Source organism: Notolepis coatsorum (assembly GCF_963971535.1).
Source record: "Notolepis coatsorum genome assembly, chromosome: 1".
In the NCBI taxonomy this organism is placed as follows: Eukaryota; Metazoa; Chordata; class Actinopteri; order Aulopiformes; family Paralepididae; genus Notolepis; species Notolepis coatsorum.
This window is the reverse complement of record NC_140165.1, coordinates 291,949,551-291,975,967: the sequence shown is the minus strand read 5'-3', so window position 1 is coordinate 291,975,967 and position 26,417 is coordinate 291,949,551. Positions and strand designations below refer to the sequence as shown.

Genomic DNA, 26,417 nt, shown 5'->3' with positions numbered 1-26,417 from the left:
GATCACTGATTTGGGCTTTGTTTAAAAGGCATCTATGTTATATTGGGCCAGAGGTAGCATTAACCTATTCCTAACGTACCGGAAACCGACATTGTAACTATACACTGTAAAAAAATTATGTTTTTTCACAGGAAATTCACTGTATTATTTTACAGATGACTTTAGTTTTTCTACTTTAAGTGTAAATGCCATACAAATACAGTAAATGACCTTTTATCAACATATTAACCATTAAATAAAGGTTGTAATCTGTACATGTATTTGATTTTACTGTCATTTGATTTACCGTTTTCTTGCAGCTTTTTCTTTTACAGTGTAGACATGAATTACAATCGTTTATGTCCCTGTTTGGTGCCGTTAGTCACACCGCTAAGAGGAAGGCGTGTGCTACCGCGTGTTACCATGGTGACCATAGCAGCTCTCACTACACCTACCTGCAGATCCAAGTTACCCATTTGTTCATCCAGTCGTTTAATTGGGTTGCTCGTAAGTAGATAAGGGCCCCGGGACCCAGCGGGTGATGGTCCGAGGCGAGGTAGCGTACTGTAGGTGGAGGTGTGATCCGGGCAGTAACCGGTAGGGCTTGAAGGGCCGGGGGGATCAGCTGTCAGGAATGAAAACAGTAGCACATGGGCGGAGAGGGCTCCTAACTAAAGGGGCCCGCCGTAATGCGGTGAGTGAAGGTGAAGGTGATCAGCCCTGTCAGTCTGAGAAACTACAGCGACCGTCTCAGGCCTCCAGCGCGAGCGAGTGTGTCGGGCATAAATAGCTGCGAGCGTGGCATTTATTAGACACGGCACTGCAGTGAAAGCTTTGTCCGCAAGACCAATACCTTGACCCCATTATTGGGTTTCGGCTTTGATTACAGATCAGAGAATCTTTTTCTGCATCGCCGATCACTTTTTATCTTTCCCTCCGGTTCGAGGAGAATTCATATTTTCAGCGAGACGGCGCGAAAAAAAGGTTCATTTCAATTTGAGACCTTGTGCGGCTCTTTGTGTCCTTGTCTCCCGTTCAGCCGCCTGTTATCTCAAGAACAGTGGGCTTAATGCGAGTCGATTCTCTCTCTGGTCCTTCGAGTCGGCAGATGTGAGCTCAACGAGCGCTCCTCTTCTCAGCCGCGTGCTGCTGTTTTGACAGCCACTAAATGCACTGTCTTGCGATGACTCAAAGGGAGCCTGGGAGGGAGCGTAATGATGCTCGTTTTCAGGGCAGCTTCTCCTCCACCCATCCGTGCGCTCAGAGGGAAAGGAACGGCGCTGTGTACGAAGTATACAAAGTATATGAAGTAACTCTACTCTACCGTGGCGGCGGCGCGCATGAGTTGCTTGTGTTTCACCGCGGCCGATATGTTAATATCACTAATTGGTTCCTAATTAGATGTGAATCAGTGAGTTGTATTTCAATACTCTCCAGGGCTGATTTCACAGCGACTTAGAAATGTATCCGTCTGAATGGACGGCCCGTCTGGTCTGCAGGCATTTTCAAACATCCGAGACCTGAGGGACGGGTTGAGAGAGACGAGGAACGCGACCACACCGATAGCTCTGTTCACAGCGGCCACGTTACTTGAAGCGCCTCCTTGTCATTTCACTTGTAAATACTGTAGTCTGACGCTTCAAGGAGTTTCAAGAAGAGCGGCTGCCTCGCAATCGCTATTACACTGATACGTTGCGGTTAACAAATGTTTGTGACGGCGTTAAGCGTGTTCTCAGCGGTAGAAATGTACTCGTCTTTGTTATAGTCTTCAACCTAAACAGCCACCCCCCACTGTTTTTCTGTTTTATTCACCAACAAAAAGTGTGGCCGTGCTCCCAACACTACATTTCCTCTCGCGTTTTAAAATTTAAAAAGGGTGCTCTGTGGTTTTTTGTTTTTTTCCCCCAGAGCCTGTCCCAGTCATTAGACTTCCCTCCATCCCATCTCCAAGTCGTCCCATATTGTACAGAGAGAGAGAGAGAGAGAGAGAGAGAGAGAGAGAGAGAGAGAGAGAGAGGAGAGAGAGAGAGAGAGAGAGAACATTTGCTCATGACATTTCCCTGTATGTTTGCTCCTCCTCAAGAGTCACAGTACAGTGTTGCATGCGTGTGTTCTTCTCCTGTGTGATGTTGGTTGTGACTGTGTGTGTTTCATCCCCCCCCCCCCTCCCCACACCCCTCCCTCTCCCCCCCCCCCCCCTCCTCCCCATGTGTTTGTGGTCCACAGGTCCTCCGCTGCATTGTTCATCAGCCTCCTCCTCCTCCTCCCCTGTCGAGCAGCTCCCATACCCTCCCCCCTCCCTTGCAGCCAATGAGAGCCAGGGAGGGTTGCTAGGTAACTGTGTGGCTCAGCCTGCCCAGGACTCTGACTCGGAGGATGAGTTTGGCCCCAATTCATTCTTAGTTAAAACGGGCTCAGGGACCCTGTACGCTCCCGCCGCCGCCGCAGCTGCCGACGGTGAGTTTGGTTTTCAAAAACTACTGTTGCTTTTCTAGAGGCTGTGGCCCCTCCCTGCTGTGTGTGTGTGTGTGTGTGTGTGTGTGTGTGTGTGTGTGTGTGTGTGTGTGTGTGTGTGTGTGTGTGTGTGTGTGTGTGTGTGTGTGTGTGTGTGTGTGTGTGTGTGTGTGTGTGTGTGTGTGTGTGTGTGTGTGTGTGTGTGTGTGTGTGTGGTGTGGTGTGTGTGCGGGTCTCTGTGTCTGTGTGTGTGTGTGTGTGTGTGTGTGTGTCTCTGTGTGTGTGTGGGTGTGTGTGTGTGGTGTGGTGTGTGTGTGTGTGTGGGTCTGTGTGTGTGTGTGTGTGTGTGTGTGTGTGTGTGTGTGTGTGTGTGTGTGTGTGTGTGTGTGTGTGTGTGTGTGTGTGTGTGTGTGTGTGTGTGTGTGTGTGTGTGTGTGTGTGCGTGCGTGTGTGCGTGCGTGCGTGTGTGTGTGTGCGTGTGTGTGTGTGTGTGTGTGTGTGTGTGTGTGTGTGTGTGCGTGGGTCTCTGTGTGTGTGTGTGTGTGCGTGCGTGGTAGTAGGTCATGTGGATACTAGCTATAGGCTAGACCAATGTGTCGCTGTTTTTGTTCTGCACCATATGAGAGAGTGTCAAACTTTGAACCGGTATGTTGCCCCGGGAAGCATGTGGTGCTCTGAATTAAGGCCTGCAAAGATGGCAGCCGCGTTCAGAGACAGGGCAGGTTTTTGGTGAGGATGAAATGTTGGAATTGGCTTTTTATATTCAATTAAAATCGTATTATTTTTTTTGGTCCAGGTGGTTGTGCAGGTGAATATCAAAGATATTTTCAATCTTTTTTTCACTCTTTTTCATATTTTTCTTTAAAACATTTTATTTAATTTTATGCCCAGTACTATACTGTGCTTGCTTTACAAACTTGGTCTGCTGTTAGCCGCCACCAGCAGTTTTGAGGTTGTGTCAAAAATGTTAATTACTTCTGTGGAGGAATGTGCATTCTGTTACCTCACCCCAAAAATTTATAACGTTCTCCACTTCACGGTTATGTATGAAGGTGATGTTTTTTGAACCTCCCGAATTATGATTTTTCATTTCATAAACGTCATCTGTTCATTTTCCACTCTGTATATTCTATTTCTGCTGCTGTTGACTTTACACTTGGATTGTAGAACTGACAAGCACGCTTGTGAACTGACACATGACAAGAAAAATTGTTATAATAATCTCAGTAGGGGTGTGAATGAATCAGAGATGAGTTATTACATGATGCTTGCGCTGACTAGTGGGGTTGTAATTGTCGCATTGTGGAAAATGTGATATTAGAGAGGTTGCTATTGAACAAGAACAATTATTTTCTCTGGCATCAAGTTCAGACAGCCATTGTCAATTCACTGCTGCCTCACATGTCCTTGATATGCTCACAAAGATCAGTGATCTTCAGAGGGTATCCATGAAGTGTATTCAACCAGTCCATGTGGTTTGTTTCGATACTTGCACGCACGCACGCACACACACATGCATATGCGTGCAAACACACACGCGTTAACACACTTGCATATGCGTGCACACGTCACACACACACAAACACTACACTACACTACACAACATGCTGCCATAAAAAATGCATGGGCTCAAGCAAATTTTAATAATATCCTCGGGGTAATTGGATATTTAGGATTACGATCACACAATGCGATAGTGGGAAGTGAGAATATATCAAATTCCATATACGTACCTTCGTGACGTAATTCAAATTCATCCCAAAGTAATTTGTGTCATGTACAGCATGTCTCCCCGTACGCAGCCAATATGCATGCCGAACCGGGCGGGGGGGGGGGGGGGGGCATGTCATGTGGGCCGTCTTTCAACTAAAACAGGTCCTCTCTTTTTATCCCACTGGCACAACAAACTGGGAAAACAAAATAAAATGGTTTAAATAATTGATCTGGCTTGCAAGTTAACTACCCAAGGGCTGGAATTACATCAAACTCCAAAAGCGCCCCAGCGGCCTCAAAGAAAGCCAGCAGAATGAGTTATTAATCCTATTGCAACCCCCCCCCCCCTAATTCCACAAAAGCAAGTCTTTGGTCACCCAACAGTGACACTCTGTGTTAAAGGAGACAGAAGGGGGCGGGAGGGGGGGGGGGGGGTTGTGCGTGCGGTGGTGGGGGCGGGCTGGGGGGGGGGGGGGGGGGGTAGCCCCATACTGCAGCAGATTTGTCTGGTATAACAATGGCACTGATTTGCATGGGCACAGCATTTTAGGTAGGCCTGGGGCTGCCAGTAAGGGGTAGGACAGGAAAGAGGGAGGAATCGCCCCCCAGCCCTAAAGAAGGACTGCAACGTGGCATGTTGCTTTGCTCCGAGATGCCGTATTTAACAGGGGGGGGGGGCCTTCACATCCCAGTTCACATCCAGGTAGCGTCTACTGTGGAGCCAGTACTCTTCACGTTAATGCACTCCTCCACTTCCAAGGCCCTTTAACCCTCCTTGTCGTTGCATGTAAATAAGCAGTAAATTATGCAAATTGCTCTCTCTCTTTGAGTTCCCACTTTACCATTTTTCATTGTTTGATCACGGAAAGTCTTTGAGAGTTAACGGCCAATTACAATAAGAAAGAGAGCCTCCGCTATTTGTTCAATTAAACCACCTAATGAGGCGTAAGAGTTTGTCCTACGCTTTCTCATGCGATTACCCCGTCGCGTTCTAAATGACGTTGGCGCTGACGTCCTGCCGGTTTTGTGTGTTTAAATGCACCACGTTCTCATTGTTGTGGCGAGGTCGCTATGTCCACAGAAGACGGAGCCTCCTAGGACAGTATGTATTCGGTAGCATCTGTGCGTGGGTGTTTGTGTGTGTGTGTGTGTGTGTGTGTGTGTGTGTGTGTGTGTGTGTGTGTGTGTGTGTGTGTGTGTGTGTGTGTGTGTGTGTGTGTGTGTGTGTGTGTGTGTGTGTGTGTGTGTGTGTGTGTGTGTGTGTGTGTGTGTGTGTGTGTGTGTGTGTGTGTGTGTGTGTGTGTGTGTGTGACTGTGTGACTGTGTGACTGTGTGACTGTGCAATATATTGCAAACCATAGGGCTGGTCAGCCTGTGCTTTGGTGATCATGTGGGAATGTGTTTCACATTAGGCACTAGTGTTGTCACGATACTGGAATTTCGACTTCGATACGATACCTTGAAAAGTATCGATACTTCGATACCATTTCGATACCAAAAAAAATAAAAAATAAAAGTATATACCGGTATATATATATATATATATATATATATATTTTTTTTTTTACAAATTTAGCTTTTGTTGCTAGTTGATTCTCCTCAGCTTCTCTCTGGTACTATAAGAGAAGATAAATATAACACTTTTAAAACCCTTTGTTTATCTTTAGATCACACATTTAAAAATAACTGTTCATCTCACTTCAATCATTTTAATTGCAGATGCAGGACATGGTATTTTCTCAAGCAGACAGATGTAAACACTGTAATCTGTGTTGCATGTACCTGACAAACTGAACGGTTTGTATTACAGTTAGTAACAGTTTCGATTTTTATTTAAAGATAACGAGAGAGAGAGAGAGAGAGAGAGAGAGAGAGAGAGAGAGAGAGAGAGAGAGAGAGAGAGAGAGAGAGAGAGAGAGAGAGAGGAGCATTAAGCATTTTAGTAACGTTACATTTTCAACAAGATTGCTGCTATTTAAACACTTCATGGAAACGGGGTAACGTTAACCTTATGTCGACTGTAGTATTGTATGACCTCGACATAACGTTTAAACGTTAACGTTACTCCGTTTCCATGCAGTAATTATAAAAGTGGCCAGCTAAGCTAACGGAGCTAACGGCTAGCAGTAGCTAACGTTAGCTGAAAGCTGTAACGTTACTAACAACGAATCAGCTGTTGATATTATGCGCCATCAGTAGACAACGTATCATGTATTAAACTAGAGTTAATGGTTTAATGCTTCAGTCACAGTGACGTTGAAAGAGCAGCTGTCACGAACCTCTTTCATTTCTTTATGGAGAGATCCGCGTTGGCCACTGCTCTGTAACACCGCTTGCAAATAGCATTGGTGCATCTTTAGCTTGTCCTTCGTTGTTTACTTCAAACCCGAAGTACTTCCAAACAGCACTTCTGCTGTTTTCTTTATCCACAAGCACAAGTTGCGGAGGCTCTGCCATCTTCAGCTAAAATGTTTGTTTACAAACTGAAGACGGCTCTGTGACTCTGTGAGGGGGAGGGCTGGAGGAGCCGGAGGGGCAAGCGTGCTCTGAACAGCGAGTCAACAACTTGCTGTAGAACACTCGCCAGCTGGTACCGATACTGCAGAAAGTATCGGTACTTCGGGAAATGAGTATCGAAACCATTTTAAATATTCAGTATCGATATTAGGCACATTAGTAGTTTGGGGGAATTCATTTCCAGAATTCTCCATTTACTTTTATGTAATCCTTCTGTAGTTTATTGTGCACCTTTTTAACGCCAGAAGGCGACAACAATGGCTTCAAATGTTGCCACAAAGACTACCTCAAGGTGCTGTACTGTACATATAAATAAATATATAATGTTCACCATTTTCTCAGCAACCGAGCAGAAAACGGTCATAACCAGCTAGTGTTTCAGTCACACATAACATGATTTGTAGATGCACTTAAGACTTTTTTTTATCCTTTATTTAACCAGGGTAATCACATTGACATGTCCACCTCTTTTTGGGGCCCTGGTCAAGAAGACAGCATACAGAAAATGTTCACATATAGAACAACATTAAAACAAACACAGATAGTAAGAGCACACTAATACTAGACATTTATGAAAAGGTCTTCAGATTTCAGTGAAAAATACAATATTAAAAACATGACCACTCCATGGCAAGAAGGCATTACATTTTTTCTTTAAAATGATCAATTCCAATGAGGGACTCTAGCTTCTAATACTTTTATAATAGGTTCCAGGAGAACGGAGCAGCATAGCTGAACACATGTTTCCCAAATTCTGTTCCGACAGTGGGAACATGATATGAGATATAATTCTGTGGTCTCAGATCGGTTAAATGAGTAAAGTGCTGTGAGGGAAATGTTATCTATGTCCATCTGTGTTAAATCTCTGTACAGCTTGACTAGTTAATATAGATCAACTAGCTACAGTTCAGACTAGGCTACAGTCTGACAGTGTCTGATGTACAGCCATACGTCCTTCATTCATTGGGGGCACATAATACAGTATGTGCTCCAACGAGCACCCATTCTAGTTAACATTGTATTTTACTCCTACATCCCATAGTGTCATTTCTCCCCATGTCTTCAATGGAAAAAGTGGACATTTCTTTCAGGTCGATATGTTCCCATGGTTACAAATAACGATTGTCCAGCTAAACTGGATTTCGGCGTGATATTTCTGTTTTCAGTAATATTCCTGATCGGATTGTGTAGATGTGTGGTGGTTTACTTCCTAGGGGCTCTATTATATAATATATGCGATTACCTGTCCACGTTCCCAAATCTATGAACTATATCGTAGACCACAGTGTATACCTACACCAACCAAGGCTGTTCTTACCGCCTCGGGAAATTAAACGACTGTGTTAAAAACACGCCAAGCTTCGTAATGGGGTCCCCCGCTGCATAATAAAACCCATGTTTCTTACAGTGACTAAACGCAGGGCGGGATAGATCATGGCTACGACGCTTGTACTAGAACAAGGATGTACCTGGTGGAAACACAAGCTTCCCTGCCAAACCAAAAGATCATTCTCTTTAGTCTAAATTACTCCAAATGGGGGAGAGAAGAGAGGAAAAAAATTTAAAATAAAGCTAATGTTTACTATTTCGTGCATGTTTCTCGTGTTCCGCTTGATAAAAGGCTTTATGCAACCAAAGTCACAGGGGGCATTATGTAGATCTCACATTTAGTATGCTTCTCAGGTCATTCAGCGGGAATTACATGCGAGCACGAGAGCTAATGTAAAAGTCAGCATGGCGGAGATGACTGGAATATCAAATCAGAGACGTCTGACACGCGGGTCAGTCACTTGGAGAGATATTCAAATTCAGAGTTCACGCTGCACTGTGTGGGGGGGCGGGGTCTATTTTCTTGTTGTTTTACGTAAACAACCACAGAGCGCTGGGTGTACCTCAAATAAACAACGAGTAAACGGCCACAGAGAGGCCGGCTGTACCTGGAATAAATGGCTCACGGTGTGTCTCTGTTGTGCTGGAAAACAGGTGGCTGTTCATAAGCTCCGATTGCATTTGCTCAAGGTCATCTTTTCGTTTTTTTGCACACAGGGCTTAAATTATTATTTCTTTCGCTATATATTGAAATAGTAAATGCTCTGCGCTACATTTCTGTTAACTGCATTAGTAGTCTCCACGACGGCAGCTATGTTTGTTTTTCCCGGAACCCGCATGCTTTCTTTTCTCTTTTTTTTCTTTCTTTCTTTTCTGGTGGTGAAGAATAGCGAGCCGGGGCTTCTCTCTTAAGGGCTGACGAGGCTGCTGCTCACTGGAGCCTGCGCTCCTTTTGTGGAGCATGTGTTTCACCGTGGCCCCTGGCTTTCTCCGAGGGCCCTCTTCCCGGAGTGTCTGCCAGTGGGGGAGCTCGCTGCCACACTGAGCCCCCAGATCTGAGACACTGCAACCCTCCCTCGTATTAGCATCTCTTAATGCAAGACAGCATGGGGTCGCGGGGGGGGGGGGGGGGTGGGGGGGGGGGGGGTTTGGCCTCCCGACGGCAGCTATAGGCTCCCCCGGTGAAAGGCCGGCTCAACACCTACTCACAGCTGACCAAGCAGGAATGCTGAGCCGGGTAGAGGCTCGGAGACCTGGCTGTGTGAATTCAAATAAGGCTTCGTTTGAACTGCTTAATCATCCCCCCCCCCCCCCCGTGTCAGCAGGAGGGAGCAAATGTGGTTAAAGAGGTCACTCCGGAATGTAATTTAGCCGGCAGACACTGTACGGAAGGAAGTATCTGAGGCTAAATAATAATTTAATGAGCAGCACATGGCACTCGCATGTCATGTCCCTGTTTGGGGGGCACACTTAAAGCCCCTTACATATTTGGGATATATATTCAATCAATAATTCAGTCACTCCCGAAGCATGTCTCCCATCACCATTTTACTGTTGAAAATATTTTGGTGATGCATTTACGCATAACGCATTTGGTTATGTTTGGATTAAGGATTGGACCTTTAAGATGCAATTCCGGTTCTGGAAGAAAAAAAAAGAAGAAAAAAAACATCCTTAGCTGTTGCTCTGCTGTTATGGTTGTGTTGTGTTGTGTTGTGTGTTATGGTTATGCAGATGTACTGGAACAGGGAGACACTTGCTGAACGAGCGAGACATCAATTATTGGAAAGCCATGCATAACGCATTCTTGCATAGCTATACATCTTCTGGGATCACACAGGGATGCGTTGCATTGATACCATGGAAACCATCTGCTCCCTCTGACTATACCTTCAGACCTCCGTGATCAATACATACAGTGCAACATGCAAAACAGAGCGTGGACAACCGCTCGGCTCGCTCATGCCAAGATATGCTCAAAGGGAGACCGAGAGAGAGAGAGAGAGAGAGAGAGAGAGAGAGAGAGAGAGAGAGAGAGAGAGAGAGAGAGAAAAAGAGAAAAAGAGAAAGAGGGAGAGGGGCTTATGCCCGACCGATTCCAATGGATTGAGCTGCCGGTATGTGGGATAATCTTCAGGAGGGAAAAAAACTAAATCTCAGATCTTCTCTCCCGGAGGGTTGGAATTAGGGCTACATCTCCTCCACCAACCTGTTGTCATTTCTCTATTTTTATTTTTTTTTGCCAGACCTCATTTAACTAGCATCTTCAGTCTGGGCCGGCCGCTGCGTGGTATGTTTTAAAAACACTAGCAGCTTGTTCTCCTCCACTTAGTAACAAGGGCAAAGCTTCATTTAGTCTCAGAGGGTTTTTTTCTTTCTTTTTGTATTCCCACGGAGAGACATGCCGGCGGAGGAGCTAGGAGTGTTATCCTGCACCCGTGTTGTTTGTGGTACCTGTTACCGCTCAAAGAGTCCCAGGAAGACAGCTCGTATTCCCAGACGGCTCCCCTCCTTCACACCGCTCTAATGGCGGAGGACACGGCAGAGCTCAGAGCACGCCGGAGGAGAGGCGGCGCGCCACGCGGAATCACTGCCCCCGTGACAAATGCTGTTTGTATCGTTATAGACAAACGCTACTCGGCTGGAAATATTGCTCCTGTGATTATCCATAGGGGCCGCGGTGGCGGTAAATGCAAGATTCAGCGATTTGTCTGGGGGGGGGGGGGGGGGGGGGACAGCGACTCCTACAGGTCGGTTTAGTGACGCCGGTGCGACGGAAGCAGGAAGTAGCGGGGGCAGCGTGAGCCTCCCACGCGTTACTCCTCGCCACTGAGAGTTCGAGCTGCTGCGGTGAAAAGATGCGGCGGGCTGCCTCCTCGTGTATCGGAGGGGACACGTGATGCAAGGCTTCTGTCCTCACTACAGCCGACCTGTGGGAGGCATAGTCTAGCAACGTTCAAGACAGGGGAGGGGAGAATTGGATATACGAAATTGGGATGGGAGAAAAATAGAAAATGGGGAGAAAAAGTGGATTAAAAAAAAAGAAATAAACCCTCTGGACACATGGTAGAGGATTACCACACACACATACACATGTAAATAGATGTGGCAAGGCCCACAGGTAGAAGGGCGTGTAGACGATGACATCGGTGGAGGTTTCACAGCGGCTGATACCCGCCACCGCTCACTGAGTATTCATGAGTAATAGGAAAGTGGTTGTTGTGACCACGCACGTCATGATTGGCCGAGATACGCTTTGTAAGAGCGCTACCGGTGTCACAGGCGCGCTTATCTCGTCATCCCTCTTTAGAAGTAGCCATGTACAGGGGGTGCCCAAGTGGCGAACCGCGTAAACGCGCTGCGTCGCGGCACGGCCGACCCGTGTTCGATTCCCGGACCCGGCGTTCTTTGCCGAATGTCTTCCCCTGCTCTGTCTCCCATTTCCTCCTCTCCCTCTCTCTCTCTACCGGACTGCCCGGTAGTAAAAACGCAATACAAATCTACAAAAACATAAACAAATATTAAAAAAAAGAAGTAGCCATGTACAGCGTTCAGGGCACCGCAGTCATAGTAGTCAACTGAGCTCACATTGTAACTTTTAAATGACGCGTGTGTGTGTGTACTCCCAGACACGATGAACACGTATCCTTCTACCTTAGCCTACCCATTTTTAGATGAGTGTATGTATATTCACTATACGGTATGATTCATCCTGTATAATTCTATGTAAAGTGTAAACTCGTTCGTTGGATTTACTGGTATGTTTATTTTCATTACAACGCCAGCTGGTGTGTAAAGGTTAGGTTTGAAACCATAGCGTAGCACACGCGGTCTAAGCCGAAAGACGAGATTAAAATGTCATTTGGTAATTGACCTTATGAAGCTAGGGCCTAACAAAAATAATAGTTGGTTTCAGGTTGGTTGTCAGTTTGGCCATGGGTAGGTAGGGAATTTTTTTTTTTTTTTTTTTTTTTTTTATTCTTTCCCACGGCGACTATGGATAGGGAATTTCTTTATTTAATTAACCCTTTCACTGCCACACGACAGAAGGTTAGCCCTTTACTATCACACAACCGACGGCGATGCTCCATCATTAGCATCATTAGCTCCGCGGATGCGGAGCTAATGATGCTAATGATGGAGCATCGCCGTCGGTTGTGTGATAGTAAAGGGCTAACCTTCTGTATTGTCACAGTGAAAGGGTTAACCGGCTGTCGTGTGGCAGTGAAAGGGTTAAAATGTTCACAACAACATGGATGCATGTACTCTGCCAGCATGTTTAATATCCATAATACTAAATGTTTGACTAAGATTTCTATGAAACTTTATTCTAAAAACAAAACAAAAAAAAAAAAAAAACGGATTTTTCTTTTTTTTTAATATATAATTTTTTTTTTAAACTCATAAAATATATTGGGTCGCACCTAAATCGGCAGGGTCAGTCGGCAACCTGAAACCAACCATTATTTTTGTTAGGCCTAGGCGGGTTTGGGGGGCGGGTTGTTGATAACCGAGTGCTTAAATGTGTCTCTCCCTCTTATACAAGATGAGTAGATGAATGTCTTTCATGTGTTTAAAGAGCAATGTAGTGGGCTACAGTAACATACTGTACACTGTACAGGCTACTGGAATGGGCGCATGTATGTCGGGATGGAAGACGAGGCCATAGGGCAAGTAGGTCCCAGCACACCCTTTGCAATAACTACAGTATACCAAATCCATCTCATCTGTTATTGCTTAATTATGAATGAGTCATTCCAAGGGATTGATGGATTTGTATCACGTTGGGACATCTAAAGCAATCCATTTCTCCTTAGAGATCGGTACAATAATTAACCACGGTGAGAGATCGGTCCGTCTCGCGTCAATATCAACATCCACATATCATTTATTAAAGAAACGCATTTCTCCCTGAGACAAACGTGCTTCCGAGAAAACAAGCCTGGAGATGAAATGTATAAGCAATGTCTTACATGAACTATCATCATGCTATGGTGGAAGTGATCTACGATATGTTCGTTGTTATATTATTGTACATGCAACCCTGGACAAATATAAATGCAAGCACTGCAGCTATCTGATCTCAGACCAGTTGAACAAGCACCCTTTAGGCTTCCATTATACTATCGTCAGTGTGCTGTCTCAGGGGGGCGGGGGATGGGCTCACAGAGGGATGGTCTTGGCTAATGAAGTGGATTTGCTTTAATTACTTGTCTAGGAATAGCATCAGAGGGGCTCTGCCAGTGCCTACATCTGTTAGGAAGAAAAATGTATCCTCACATTCCCAGACTGAATGCACAGCTTTAGACCTTTATTCTGAAGGCCATGTGAAAGTTTTTGCCATTGTAGTAAAAGTCTCCTTTCTCTGCCTCTCTTGATAACAAATGAATCTCCCTTTCTTGCCACTTTCGTTGTGCAAAGCAGGTCAATAGAAAACCATTTATTTTTGCTGTCCTTTGGATGGTGGTGAATCATTGTTGCTGAATCGGCATCATCTGTTAGGGTGGTGTTGCCATGCTCTTTGTCCCCTCCCTTGTCTCGTTGTTACTCTGCACAAAAATACAACTAGTCTTCCAACTAACCTAACCTGTGAAAGGACCGCTGGTCGGCCTTGGGCGGGTGAGTGTGAAGATGATGCATTGAAGTAGCTATTGGTAATCAGAATGAATGCAGTGAAGTAGCGATTGGTAATCAGAATGAATTCAGTGAAGTAGTGATTGGTAATCAGAATTCAGTGAATTAGCTATTGGTAATCACAATGCAGTGAAGTGGCAATTGACAATCACAATGCAGTGAAGTAGTGATTGATAATCACAATGCAGTGAAGTAGTGATTGATAATCACAATGCAGTGAAGTAGTGATTGATAATCACAATGCAGTGAAGTGGCAATTGACAATCACAATGCAGTAGTGATTGATAATCGCAATGCAGTGAGGTAGTGATTGGTAATCACAATGCAGTGAGGTAGTGATTGGTAATCACTAGGGATGTCCGATAGTATCGGCCTACCGATATTATCGGCCGATATCGGCATTAAAATGTGATATCGGAAAATATCGGTATCGGTTTTAAATATATATATATATATATATATATATATATATATATATATATATATATTTTTTTTTTTTTTTAACATTTCTATAACCTTTATTTACCCAGGCAAGCAAGTAAGAACAAATTCTGATTTTATTTATTGTCAAAAGTATGCATAATGTTGTGTTAATTCCACAACAAGAGATATGTAAAGTTAATTACCTGAAATTATTCCATTTTGGGGGGGGGGGGGGGGGGGGAAACCCTGCATATATCGGTATCGGTTGATATCGGTTGATATCGGTATCGGAAATTAAGAGTTGGACAATATCGGTATATCGGTATCGGTAAAAAAGCCAATATCGAGCATCCCTAGTAATCACAATGCAGTGAAGTAGTGATTGATAATCACAATGCAGTGAGATAGTGATTGGTAATCACAATGCAGTGAAGTAGTGATTGATAATCACAATGCAGTGAAGTAGTGATTGATAATCACAATGCAGTGAGGTAGTGATTGATAATCACAATGCAGTGAGGTAGTGATTGGTAATCACAATGCAGTGAAGTAGTGATTGATAATCACAATGCAGTGAAGTAGTGATTGATAATCACAATGCAGTGAGGTAGTGATTGATAATCACAATGCAGTGAGATAGTGATTGGTAATCACAATGCAGTGAGGTAGTGATTGATAATCACAATGCAGTGAGGTAGTGATTGATAATCACAATGCAGTGAGGTAGTGATTGGTAATCACGATGCAGTGAGATAGTGATTGGTAATTACAATGCAGTGAGGTAGTGATTGGTAATCACAATGCAGTGAGGTAGTGATTGATAATCACAATGCAGTGAAGTAGTGATTGATAATCACAATGCTGTGAGGTAGTGATTGGTAATCACAATGCAGTGAGGTAGTGATTGGTAATCACAATGCAGTGAGGTAGTGATTGGTAATCAGAATGCAGTGAGGTAGTGATTGATAATCACAATGCAGTGAAGTAGTGATTGATAATCACAATGCTGTGAGGTAGTGATTGGTAATCACAATGCAGTGAGGTAGTGATTGGTAATCACAATGCAGTGAAGTAGTGATTGGTAATCACAATGCAGTGAGGTAGTGATTGGTAATCACAATGCAGTGAGGTAGTGATTGATAATCACAATGCAGTGTGAGGTAGTGATTGGTAATCGCAATGCAGTGAGGTAGTGATTGGTAATCACAATGCAGTGAGGTAGTGATTGATAATCACAATGCAGTGAAGTAGTGATTGATAATCACAATGCTGTGAAGTAGTGATTGGTAATCGCAATGCAGTGAGGTAGTGATTGATAATCACAATGCAGTGAGGTAGTGATTGGTAATCACAATGCAGTGAGATAGTGATTGGTAATCGCAATGCAGTGAGGTAGTGATTGGTAATCGCAATGCAGTGAGGTAGTGATTGGTAATCGCAATGCAGTGAGGTAGTGATTGATAATCACAATGCAGTGAGCGCTGGATGATTCTTCTGTTTATAGCGCTGCAGAGTGGACATCGAATGTGTTATGTCACTATTTTCATTTACACGTCCATAGACTTGTACGTATCGACATTGCATTATAAGGGCAATTAAAAAGACTCACATTGCATTCATGAATAGTTAGAATAAAGTTATAATTCTCAACATGGTTGTAGACTCACAACTGATACAGTTACAGCAGTGCTCATAATGTAGCGTTGTTATTACGCCTGCGTGCGTATAAGGACAAAACCTTGTTTCTGTGGGTGTGTATATTCATTATAGTGATTACTTGCATGTTTTTATCCCATCAATTGATCAGTTTTTATTGATTCAAACTTCATGGTTTGACAGTCAGGCACGGATCAAACTTCATGGTTTGACAGTCAGGCACGGATCAACCTTCATGGTTTGACAGTCAGGCACGGATCAACCTTCATGGTTTGACACTCAGGCACGGATCAAACTTCATGGTTTGACACTCAGGCACGGATCAACCTTCATGGTTTGACACTCAGGCACGGATCTGCATTATTGATGCTCTTCCCTCCACCAAATGGGTCAAAGCTACAATAAGGTACCAAGGCAAAGAGTTTTGCTGTAGGCGTGTTTATATATATAGCCGGGAGTAGCGTGGATAGCCACTTTCCATTTTTAAGTGCTATGACAGCATTTGAACTTCAACCGTGCGAAATGGCACCGCTGAACTTTGTCCGAGCATTGTGCTTCCTCATCTGTGTGTTTCCCCCATGATGCCACAAATACACATTAGATGCATATTCCCTGACAGCTGCAGAAGCACGCCGGCACACTCGCACTGGAATATGCACAGGTTTTTAAATACAATTTTTATTTTTCTCGGCTCAATAGGGCCAGTGATGAAATGTGAAACACTGGAGATTTTCCAAACAAAAGTCTATAATGGTGTGAAAAAAAGGCTGTCATTAATTTAAATTGCCCACGTAAACGTATAAACGAAAGATACCGTGGCACTAGCTTTGACGTTGTTTAATGAGCTTGTGTCCACCCTGAACTGCAGTGCCTCTCGTTTGATATAAACTCACTCACTAGAATTCACTGTAGCCAACTGAAATATTAACCTCACTTCTCTATGATTTTAGTTAATTATTTAGTGATTCGTGTAAAATTCTGCTAATGTACCACGTTTTCCCCCTTTTCTTAATGAATTAGTGTGTAATTAGAGTTTACCCACCATTTTCTCTGTGCCTGCTTTAGCCACTACTATAGTGAGCAACTATAACCCATCAGGGTCCATCAGGGGACCCTGATGGAAACAAGACAAACGTCTTTCTCAGGTCTGCATCCCCTTAACAATTGTATGTATTGAGCCGTACTGTATTGTACCCATTCTGCAATCTGTTAAATAAAGTTTTCATTCATTCATTCATTCATCTCACACTTTGTATGTAAGTGCATAATAGTGGGTTATAATTATACGGACTAATAACAGTGGGTTTCAAACAGTTTTTCAGCCGACCCACATTTTCAGAATGAATATTATTTGGACCCTAAACTGATTTGGTCCGTTTTTAAGACTGCCGTACTATCAGCCTACAATGTTTTACTCGACATGTCGACGTGGAAGGGTTTTGGCTTCATTATGATACTTCCCGTTTTAACCTTCCCCAAGACCCACATGTGGGTCCCGACCCAAACACTGAAAAATGCTGGTGTTATCACAAGCTTACAGCATATCCCCTCATGAAAAACAAATGAGAAACTGACCCATTTAGCTTTTTTAGTTTTTAATAGAAGTCTCTATGAGCATTACTCGGCTTCACGGCCATGTTTCCACAGCGTAACGGTTGAAAATGTATATTCATATAATATTTCATATTAGATAAATATTAGGTATTGGGTATAGATTAGGTGTCAGCAAGTGCGATTTCATATAGCCTCACGTGTGCTTCTATAACCAAAACAAAGGCTTTCACAATACCAATATTGACATACCGTAATTCCTCTAATAGTAACCCCGGCTTGTATTTGTTTCAACTGTAGCGGGTACCAGGCTTGTATTAGGAGGAGGCCTGTTTAAGAGGGAGGCCTATATTTCAAATTTTCAAACGGATCATAATGAATAAATCAACATTTTGTGTCAGTTTGAACCCAGTAAAATGTACTGGGTTCATTTATTGAAACCAAGTACTGTATGAAATAGTAAACAGTGCAATTACAGGTGGTCACTGGTCATTTCAACGTTTTCAAAGTGAAATCAAGTAACTAGCTCAGTATACAGCTCAGTATATTAGTAACCCGGCTTGTATTAGGAGGCCGGCTTATAATTGCTTAGCTCAAGAGCGCACCCGGCCATTAATAGAGACCCGGCTTGTATTTGAGACCCGGTTACTATTAGAGGAATTACGGTAAGTATATATGAATGCACTGTGCATGAATTATTTTGGATAGCCATTGTAATGCATTATATAGTATTTTTCTCGAAAGTGTTTTCTTTAGAAAGTGTTTTTTCCTCACATCAACCCAGTTATCATACAAGGTAAATAATGTGTTTACCGAGCGATCCGTGCTTCTCCGGCGTCTGTGATGCGGTTTTTTCCCCCCTTGTTATCAAGGGTTCCTGTGCCTGTCCCTGTATCTAATGAGTATAACCCCCGTTAAAATGAATGGCTTTTGGGATCCAGGTAGACATTACCAAGCAGCAGGGAAGTCATCAAACACTCCACGCTCACATCTCCCACCAGTCTATTGTTCACCGGGGCTGCCGGTGTCTCTCCCATTGTCTGAGAGGTCGGGGTAATTATGAGGGCAGAGTTGCAGGGAAGTGTCTTCATATGGAGCCATCTGTCACCGCAATAGACACATGATGAGGCGCAGCGCCGACTATCGAAACGGGAATAAAAAACGCGGCAGGATTCCTGTCAGGTGGCGGTCGCTCGTCCCGTAACGAATGTCAAGTAAAAATACCACGTGTCAAGAGAGACGTGCTCTGTGTCCTTTCTTAAAAGGTGAAAATTATTAGTATCTTCCTCTTTAGCGCTGTTAAGCGGCCAATCATATGATCTGGGAATAGAACGCTCTGTACGTGTAAAATTACACAGCTGTCTGTAAAACATTATGCCCGTTAACAGGCTTACAAGAAGAGTTTAGCAGTCGGTTGAGGATTAAACGCGACACTTTAGTCTAGTCTTTTGTTTCCTCGCTGGGCCATCTGGTAGCGCTTCATTTTATTCCCCCTCCTCTGCTTTGTCTCCGTACTTCACCGCAAGTACATTTTCCAATCGAAACCCAATGTTCAGACGAAAGTACAGGCCTCCGACCTCGCCGATCCGAGCCCTGAAGCTAGTGCGACACCACGGGTTTTGTTCTCGGCACAGCCATTCCTTCACTCCAGCGGTCGTTTTGCCAGACTAGCTTGATAGACACATGTCAATATAGAGGTGAACCGTGTATCCCTGAGTTAAAAAAAAAAAAAAAAAAAAAAACAACAACCTGAAATAGCTTTGTGCCTCTTGACGGGTGCGAGTGAGTATTACACAGTATCTGGGGCCTGATGATAGAATAAGCCTTCAGCGTATCTATATTTTCCTCCACAGGCTGTAAATTGGTAATTTAGTGTTGTGGATATCTGTGAAATAAAGATGACTTGTCCTCCATGGAGAAAAGCCACTTGCTTACCGTGTGTTCGCTGAGTGATGAATGGCTCCGCAGACGCGGAAATGAATGGGCACAGAGTTGCACAAGGACATCAGCCCTTTATCTTGTGAAGTGCACGGAGTAGCACATCATGCACAGGACCACTGGGCTCAATCTGATCCTCTGTATCTCATATCGAAAGTCCTGTGGAACGGAGTGACAGCGGAGCCGAAATGACTAATGCCCTTAGAATGACAGATTGTCGCTCCCAGAATAATGGCTAATTTCGATGTGATATTAGGGATGAACATTTTAGCTGATGCCGATAACCGATATTAACATTTCTGTCATGGCCCGATAACCGATGTTACCGATGTCGATATGATCTGTATGAATACAACAAAGTTTCTATGATAAGCAAATTTTGTACATACTGTTTTTGTACATACTGAAACAATGTTAGCCCATACTCCTGTGCTGCATCATTGTCGCATGCAAGTAACGTTACCCAAACAAACTCTGCGTGGCCCAAAAAAGAAACACACACAGCAGCTAACAGCAGCTAGACAGAGAAATAATCATCAGTTGTTCACATCGGCCCAGTTTTTCACATCGGACTGATGCAATCAATAAAGAAAGCACTATCACCAGCCAATATATGTTTGCCGATATATATATACCCAGTTTTGCTCATTGGGCTGATACCAATAATTAAAAAAATCACTATCATAGGCCGATCCCCGTATGGTCACCCATATTGTGATATATGGTGTGATATATAATTTTCCAAAGGTAGAGGGTTGTCTCGAGTAGGTATGCACTGATACTGGTGTCAGATATCGGTCTGGTACCAGCAGGCCAAAAACAGTATCTGTATTTGGAGAATTTCCCCATTACTCAAATCTAATACCAAGAACCATGTGTAGTCTAATATGCCAGCAATTACACTTAATTACACTTAATTTTTTTTTGTATCTACTTTTTCTCCCATTTTCAATTTTTCTCCCATCCCAATTTCGTATCGTCCAATTCTACCCTCCCCTGTCTCGAACGTTGTTAGGCCATGCCTCCCACAAGCCGGCTGCAATGTGGACTAAGCCTTACATCACGTGTCCCCTCCGGTACTCGAGGAAGCGGCAGTCGCATCTTTTCACCTGCACAGCGCGATCTCTCAGCGTCGGGGGTCTGCGTTTTGGAGGGCACGCCGCCCCCGTCGCTTCCTGATTCTGCTGCGCAGGCGCACCAACCGACCTGTAGGAGTCGCTGTCCACAACGTCCGATCCCCACCCATCAGCTTCCCACCCCCTAATACTGCCAATTGTATTAGTATGAACGACCAGCCAAGCTGATAGCAATGCGGAGAGCTGGGCTCGAACCCAACGTCTCCTGCATTGGTGGTGAGTGCCTTGCCCACTGCACCACCTAGCCGCCCATAATTACACTTAAACTTAATGTGCTGCATTTCTGACACATAGAAGCATGTGATTGATTGATTGAAATTTTATTGATTGATTGATTGATTGATTGATTGAAAACTTTATTAACAGATTGCAGAATGGGTACAATACAGTACGGCTCAATACACACAATTGTTAAGGGGATGCAGACCAGAGAAAGACTTTCGTCTTGTTTACATCAGGGTCCAATTTTCAATTCATAATGACATTTATGACATACACAACATACAGATATACAGATATATATCATGACATTTATGACATACAAATATACAGTACTGTTACATTTATAACATACAAGATATACAAATATACAGTACTGTTTAACAGAGATCCTAACTCACTGGGACAGAGGTGAGGGAGGGAGGGAGGAAAGTCCAGGTTGTTGATAGGTTCTTGATGCAGCTGTCAACCTACACTGTTTGGTCTCTCTAATGGAGAAACGTGTATTATATGTCAATCAACTTCATCCAATGACCCTAAACTGATGGTCTAAGTCTATACTGTGTGTTCAGTAAAAGCAATTGACCATATTCACATGGCGGTGGGAACAGGGTGGAAAGGAACCCAACCTGAGCATGACATAAGAGCCAAATGGCCCGCCGTGTGAATTGGAGCAGGGGCCACTTGGTATCAGCAGACGCTAAAAGGTGTAGGACTCTGAATCGGTGTTGGCAGATGGCAGAGTGGTATGGGTGCTTCCCTGACAGTGAGTGCACATGCTGTTGACTCTTCTGCGCCACGTTAGATGATGCAAATGCAAGGTACAGACAGTACAGTATACCTGTTGGTCTCTGTGACAGGTGTGTTGGAGCTTGCCTGGAGAATGTCAAAGACTGAAAGGTTACATTGAATATTATTAACATTGGATGTGTCTCAGATAGATGCTACATCCACACTCCAGCTACAGCTTTTTTTTTTTTTTTTTTTTGAATGCCGGTTAATTGCCTCAGAAGGTCCATCATGTGGCTTTCCATCATTTCCTCGGGAGCTTTAGCTTCACGTTACAGCCAGTTCTGTGATAACAGTCCATCTGTTTTCTCTGCTGTTACAATTATTGCTGCATAGAGCCTAGGGCTGTGGGCTGTATGACTATGAAGGTATACCGTGATGGATCCATGCGAATGTCCACAATATATTACAAACATAAAAAAAATATATATAAATAAAGATTATAATAATAATAATTATATATATATATATATATATATATATATATATATTAGAGGTGGGCATATATAATTTTTTTTAATCTAGATTAATCTATCTGCAATCCTGGATTTAATCTAGATTAATCTAGATTAAAATGGCTAAAAAAAAATAAAAAAAAATCTGCCGAAGGCATTCAAAATATGTGTGTTCTACCCAAATAATGACCAGAAGTAAGTCCTTACTTTTTCTTTCCTCCTTATGTTTCTCAGGCCAGGTGGCCCATTACACCATGAGCCCATCTCCCGTTTCCAAAATGCATTACAGACTGTTTGAAAAAGCTGTTTTGCTATGATAATTGGTAATGAAATATCAAATAATGTTCAATAAGATGTACTTGTGTTTAATAAGTTGTTTTATTCATAAGTTAACACAAATAAATAATATTACCAGTACAGTACAGTATCTAGCACACTCTCAGGAGCAAAACAGAAAGAAGCATTTCAAACTTGAACTATGTGACATGGCTTGACTCAATCAGTCCAATCTCTATTTCTCCTTCTTCCACCAGTCACTCAGGCAGACCAGCTTGTTTTATGTAGCGATGTCTACTTATAGTGCCTATAATATTTTTCCCGTTGGGTGCCAGACAGGGCCAAACCCTGCCAATGCAAATCAACTGCTCCAGTGGAGTTGCTCAGTGGCCAATGGTGTCAACTGTCGTTGTACTGGGCAGCTCCCAGGTGTGAATGTGAAGCAGGGCGTTCCTGAAAAAGAGCATCTGTGCTCAGTGAACCTACCCTGGGTAAATAAAGGTAAAAATAAAAAAATGTAAAAAAAAAAAAAAAAAAAAAAAAAATAGATTAACTGCGTCAATTATATTATCGCGCGATAATAGTATCGCGTTAACGCAGCACGTTAACGCTGTTAACGGCCCAGCTCTAATATATATATATATATACATAGCCTACTCTACCCATGACATAAGAGCAAAATGGCCACCGTGTGAATATGGTGAATTGCCAGGCTCATGCAAAGTTCCAAGATTCAAGATCGACGTGGCACATGTCACGCACAATACACCTATCTCAAACCCTGCCCCTTTTCTTGATCCTTCAATCACAGCTGTCGCTTACCTCGGACAAACTTGTTTGAAGAAAAGGGGGAAAAGGGGCAGGGTTTGAGATACAGTAGGTCCATTGGAGAGGTGACCGGTCACATTCAGTGCGGTGGTGATATAAGCTGGTGATGCTTCAAAATGGCATTGACCAACTAGGTTTAGAATTAGGCTACCAAAGATTTTGTAAATGACCGCAGTCTAAATTACAAATTATTTCTAATGAATTCAGCTTTCTCTCTCTGAAAGATTTTGTGACTTACCCAACAACTTACCCACTTCTATCTGGCTAACCTCCCAGACTGGAATAACCTTGTGTGGTTGTCATTTCATAGGCCACTACTGTACTAAATATACCGGTATGCCTAGTTTTTGAGTTTATGTCACTATACATACACAAGGCTTAATAGGTAGGTCTCTTAGGGCACGTTTACAGAGCCTTTTGATAAACCCACACCAGTCCCTGATACGGCAGGGGTTAAGCTAAATACAGTTCTCATACAAATGTATGGCTGTTCGCACAGAGGATCTAGCCAAGGCCCTTAAATCTCATACTGCTTGATAAATTGGCATATACTTCTAGCCAAGAAAGAGCCTAAAAATGTGATGCGCTTGCTGTCTGTCCCATGCTGAGTAGCCTATTCGCATGGGACTACTAGCCTGTTAATGATTGCCTTGTCTGTTTGTAAGGTAAACAGTCATTTACATCCCAGTAAATAAGGAGCTAAACCGGCTTTACAGGAGAATATAATTTATTTGTATTAAAAACTAAAAAATAAATGTATTTTGCTCCAGGCAGGGAAACTTGCTTTAGCTGTTGTTGGGAATTATTGAGGTTATGTTGACATATCAGCATCATAATAGATCCAGGAGCATGTCAAAGTCATAATCATGACACCTTGGTAAAACAAAACATATCCTGTAGGAATGTGCGTTTGTAAAACTTGGGAGATCGGGAGATAATTCTCAATTCCTGGAGTTCCCGACATAATATTATTCTGGTCAATCAATCAATCAATCAATCAATCAATCAATCAATCAATCAATCAATCAATCAAACTCCTGTAAGAACAAACCACAAACCTAAGTTCTGGCTCATGGGTAGTATATCAACTTGAATTTACTATTTACTGTTAGAAGCCTTCGTTTGACACACAACGCTGACAACAACCTGATAGAACCGTTAATGGCTTTCATAGATACCCAGGATAAAAAGAGAATAATCATCAACATTGAGGGATGAGAATTCAATTCTCATTGGGTGGAAGGTGGGGTGAGGGGGGTTGAGGGGAGTGTTATGGGACCTGGACATTAGATAGGGGGGGCGTTGACCGAAAACATGTTGAGAGAAACGTTGAAACTCTGGCGATCTCTCACAAAAAGAATTATGTTTAAAAAGAAATATAAAAAATTGTCGGTAGAGTCCTTTCTCAGCACAATCTATGCTGTAGTTCATCCTGGATATCAGTAGCTCCAGTTAGTTAGCCACACGATTAAATGTGCCTTTTTTTTTCTATTAATGAATCAAGTTCTGGAGTGTACTGTATATAAAGCAAAGTGAGACGACCATCGCTTCAATGCGGCACTGGCCTCAAACGGTCTGGTGAGACATGCCTTCCACAAACTAGACGTGACCGATTATTTCCCCACAGAACGTGCCGTATCTTTTGCAACAGTAGAAAACAAATAGGGAAAGCACTCTGAGGCGCTGGTCGTTGCAGCTGGTGTTGCTAGGTGAGGTGACTATCAAAAACTCACCAGTGCCCTTTTGCTAAAAGTTGGAACTATTTTCAACGTTGACATTTAGTAAGCTCCTCTTGTCATTTTACCTTGGAAAAAGGGATGTTGAAAAGTTGTAGCGCTTGAGTGAAGATAAACTCTGTGCTACTTCTCTCTCACATGTTCACTCAGTGCTGCCGGCAGGCCGTTGAATCAGACGGTGCCACAGAGAGGGCCGTCTGCGCCAGAGGAGCGCATGTTGCGTTAGCGGAGCGCATGTTGCGTTAGCGGAGCGCATGTTGCGTTAGCGGAGCGCATGTTGCGTTAGCGGAGCGCATGTTGCGTTAGCGGAGCGCATGCGTAATTTCTTTTTCTTTTTTTCAAAACGGCCAGGCAATAAAAATACACTGGTACCGATAATATGAAAAATTCATGAATATATAAGCCGATTATTGACCAGGAGGAGATGGCGTGCACGCTCTCCTAGTGAAACTCTTCGCCTCCAGGTGAAAAGAAGCAGCTGGCGACTCCAGACCAACACTAGGGTAGCGCTACGGCCAGGATCGTGACACGCGCGGGGAGTTGGCATAGCGACTACATTTGGGGGGAAAGTGGGAAAAAAATCTAAACAAATAGCGAAACATATAGAAGCAAGAGGAAACGGGAGGGGTCCAAGCATTGGGAGATTGAACATTATTTTATTTAGTCAAGAATAATCACGGATTGGAGCTTTAATCATTTAATTCTCCAGGTCCTATAGTCCTCCTGGTGAGAAGATAGGTGTTTCTTTCTCCAGGCTCTAGTCCTCCTGGTGAGAAGATAGGTGTTTCTTTTTCCAGGTCCTATAGTCCTCCTGGTGAGAAGATAGGTGTTGAGCAATCTCCACATAACATCCAGCCAATTAATGTGACAGCGGGTGTGTCTACGGTCCAGCTCAGGGCAGAGAGAGAGAAAAAAGTGTCAAAGACTCCGTTTCTTGCACACATGTTTTCGTGACGGAAAAATCAATCAAAATCTATCAAAAGGCAGTCTTGGACGTAATGTGAAACTTCAGACGAATTTGAAAACATGCCACATGCATAAATTGCCATATGGTTGGCAAGTTAGAATAGGACACCGTGGGACAGCGACCGTTGTTTCCCCAGACGACCTGACCACTGGGGAACCGGATAATGTCCTTCCTCACAACTTCAGACAATGACATGACATGTGCCAGACTTAAACTAAACTTAAACAATTCACGTAAACAAACGTTTATCCGATTGGGCTCTGTATCAAATGTGGTGTTGATTGAGCCAGAATTGCAAAAGCCCACCTGAAAAAGTCAAGATGTCAGGCAAACAATATGGCGGACATGGGTGGTCCCAACAGGCAAAGTTGGGAGGAGTTGGGAGGAGTATGAAACCCGGGGCCTACGAGTAGTGAAAAGTAACAACAGCTTGGACCCTTAAAAACAAAGTCAACGCTGAAAGGACCGGCCCCCTGTGGACACGCCTCCTAATGACCAGGTGTCAAAGGAGACTACTGTGCAAGTGCACACTCTAGTAAAGGACAGCTGAGAGAGAGAGCGAGCAGCAATGGGATGGGTCCCCGTTGTTTATGGAATGGTCAACGTGAGTGTGCTGGTTTATGTGCTGCTAATGAAGCCACGGGTAATCATTCATCCATCAAGGCGGAGAGAGAGAGGGAGGGAGGGAGGGAGGGAGGGAGGGAGGGAGGGAGGGAGGGGAGAGGGGAGAAAGGAAGAGAGAGATTACTTTAGACTGAAAATTGGCTAAGCAATGGCTGCTAGAAACAGTTCACACACATACATACATGCGTGCGTG

General features: G+C 43.6%; 1 protein-coding gene across 1 annotated transcript in view; it reads left to right on the top strand.

Moving 5' to 3' along the window:
- Positions 1-26,417, top strand: part of tenm4 (teneurin transmembrane protein 4) — a 345,863-nt gene that overhangs the window by 153,823 nt on the left and 165,623 nt on the right. The window contains exon 4 of the mRNA XM_084310380.1: positions 2,206-2,436. Coding sequence (XP_084166506.1) covers positions 2,206-2,436 — 231 coding nt within the window. The remainder of the gene's footprint in view (positions 1-2,205; positions 2,437-26,417) is intronic.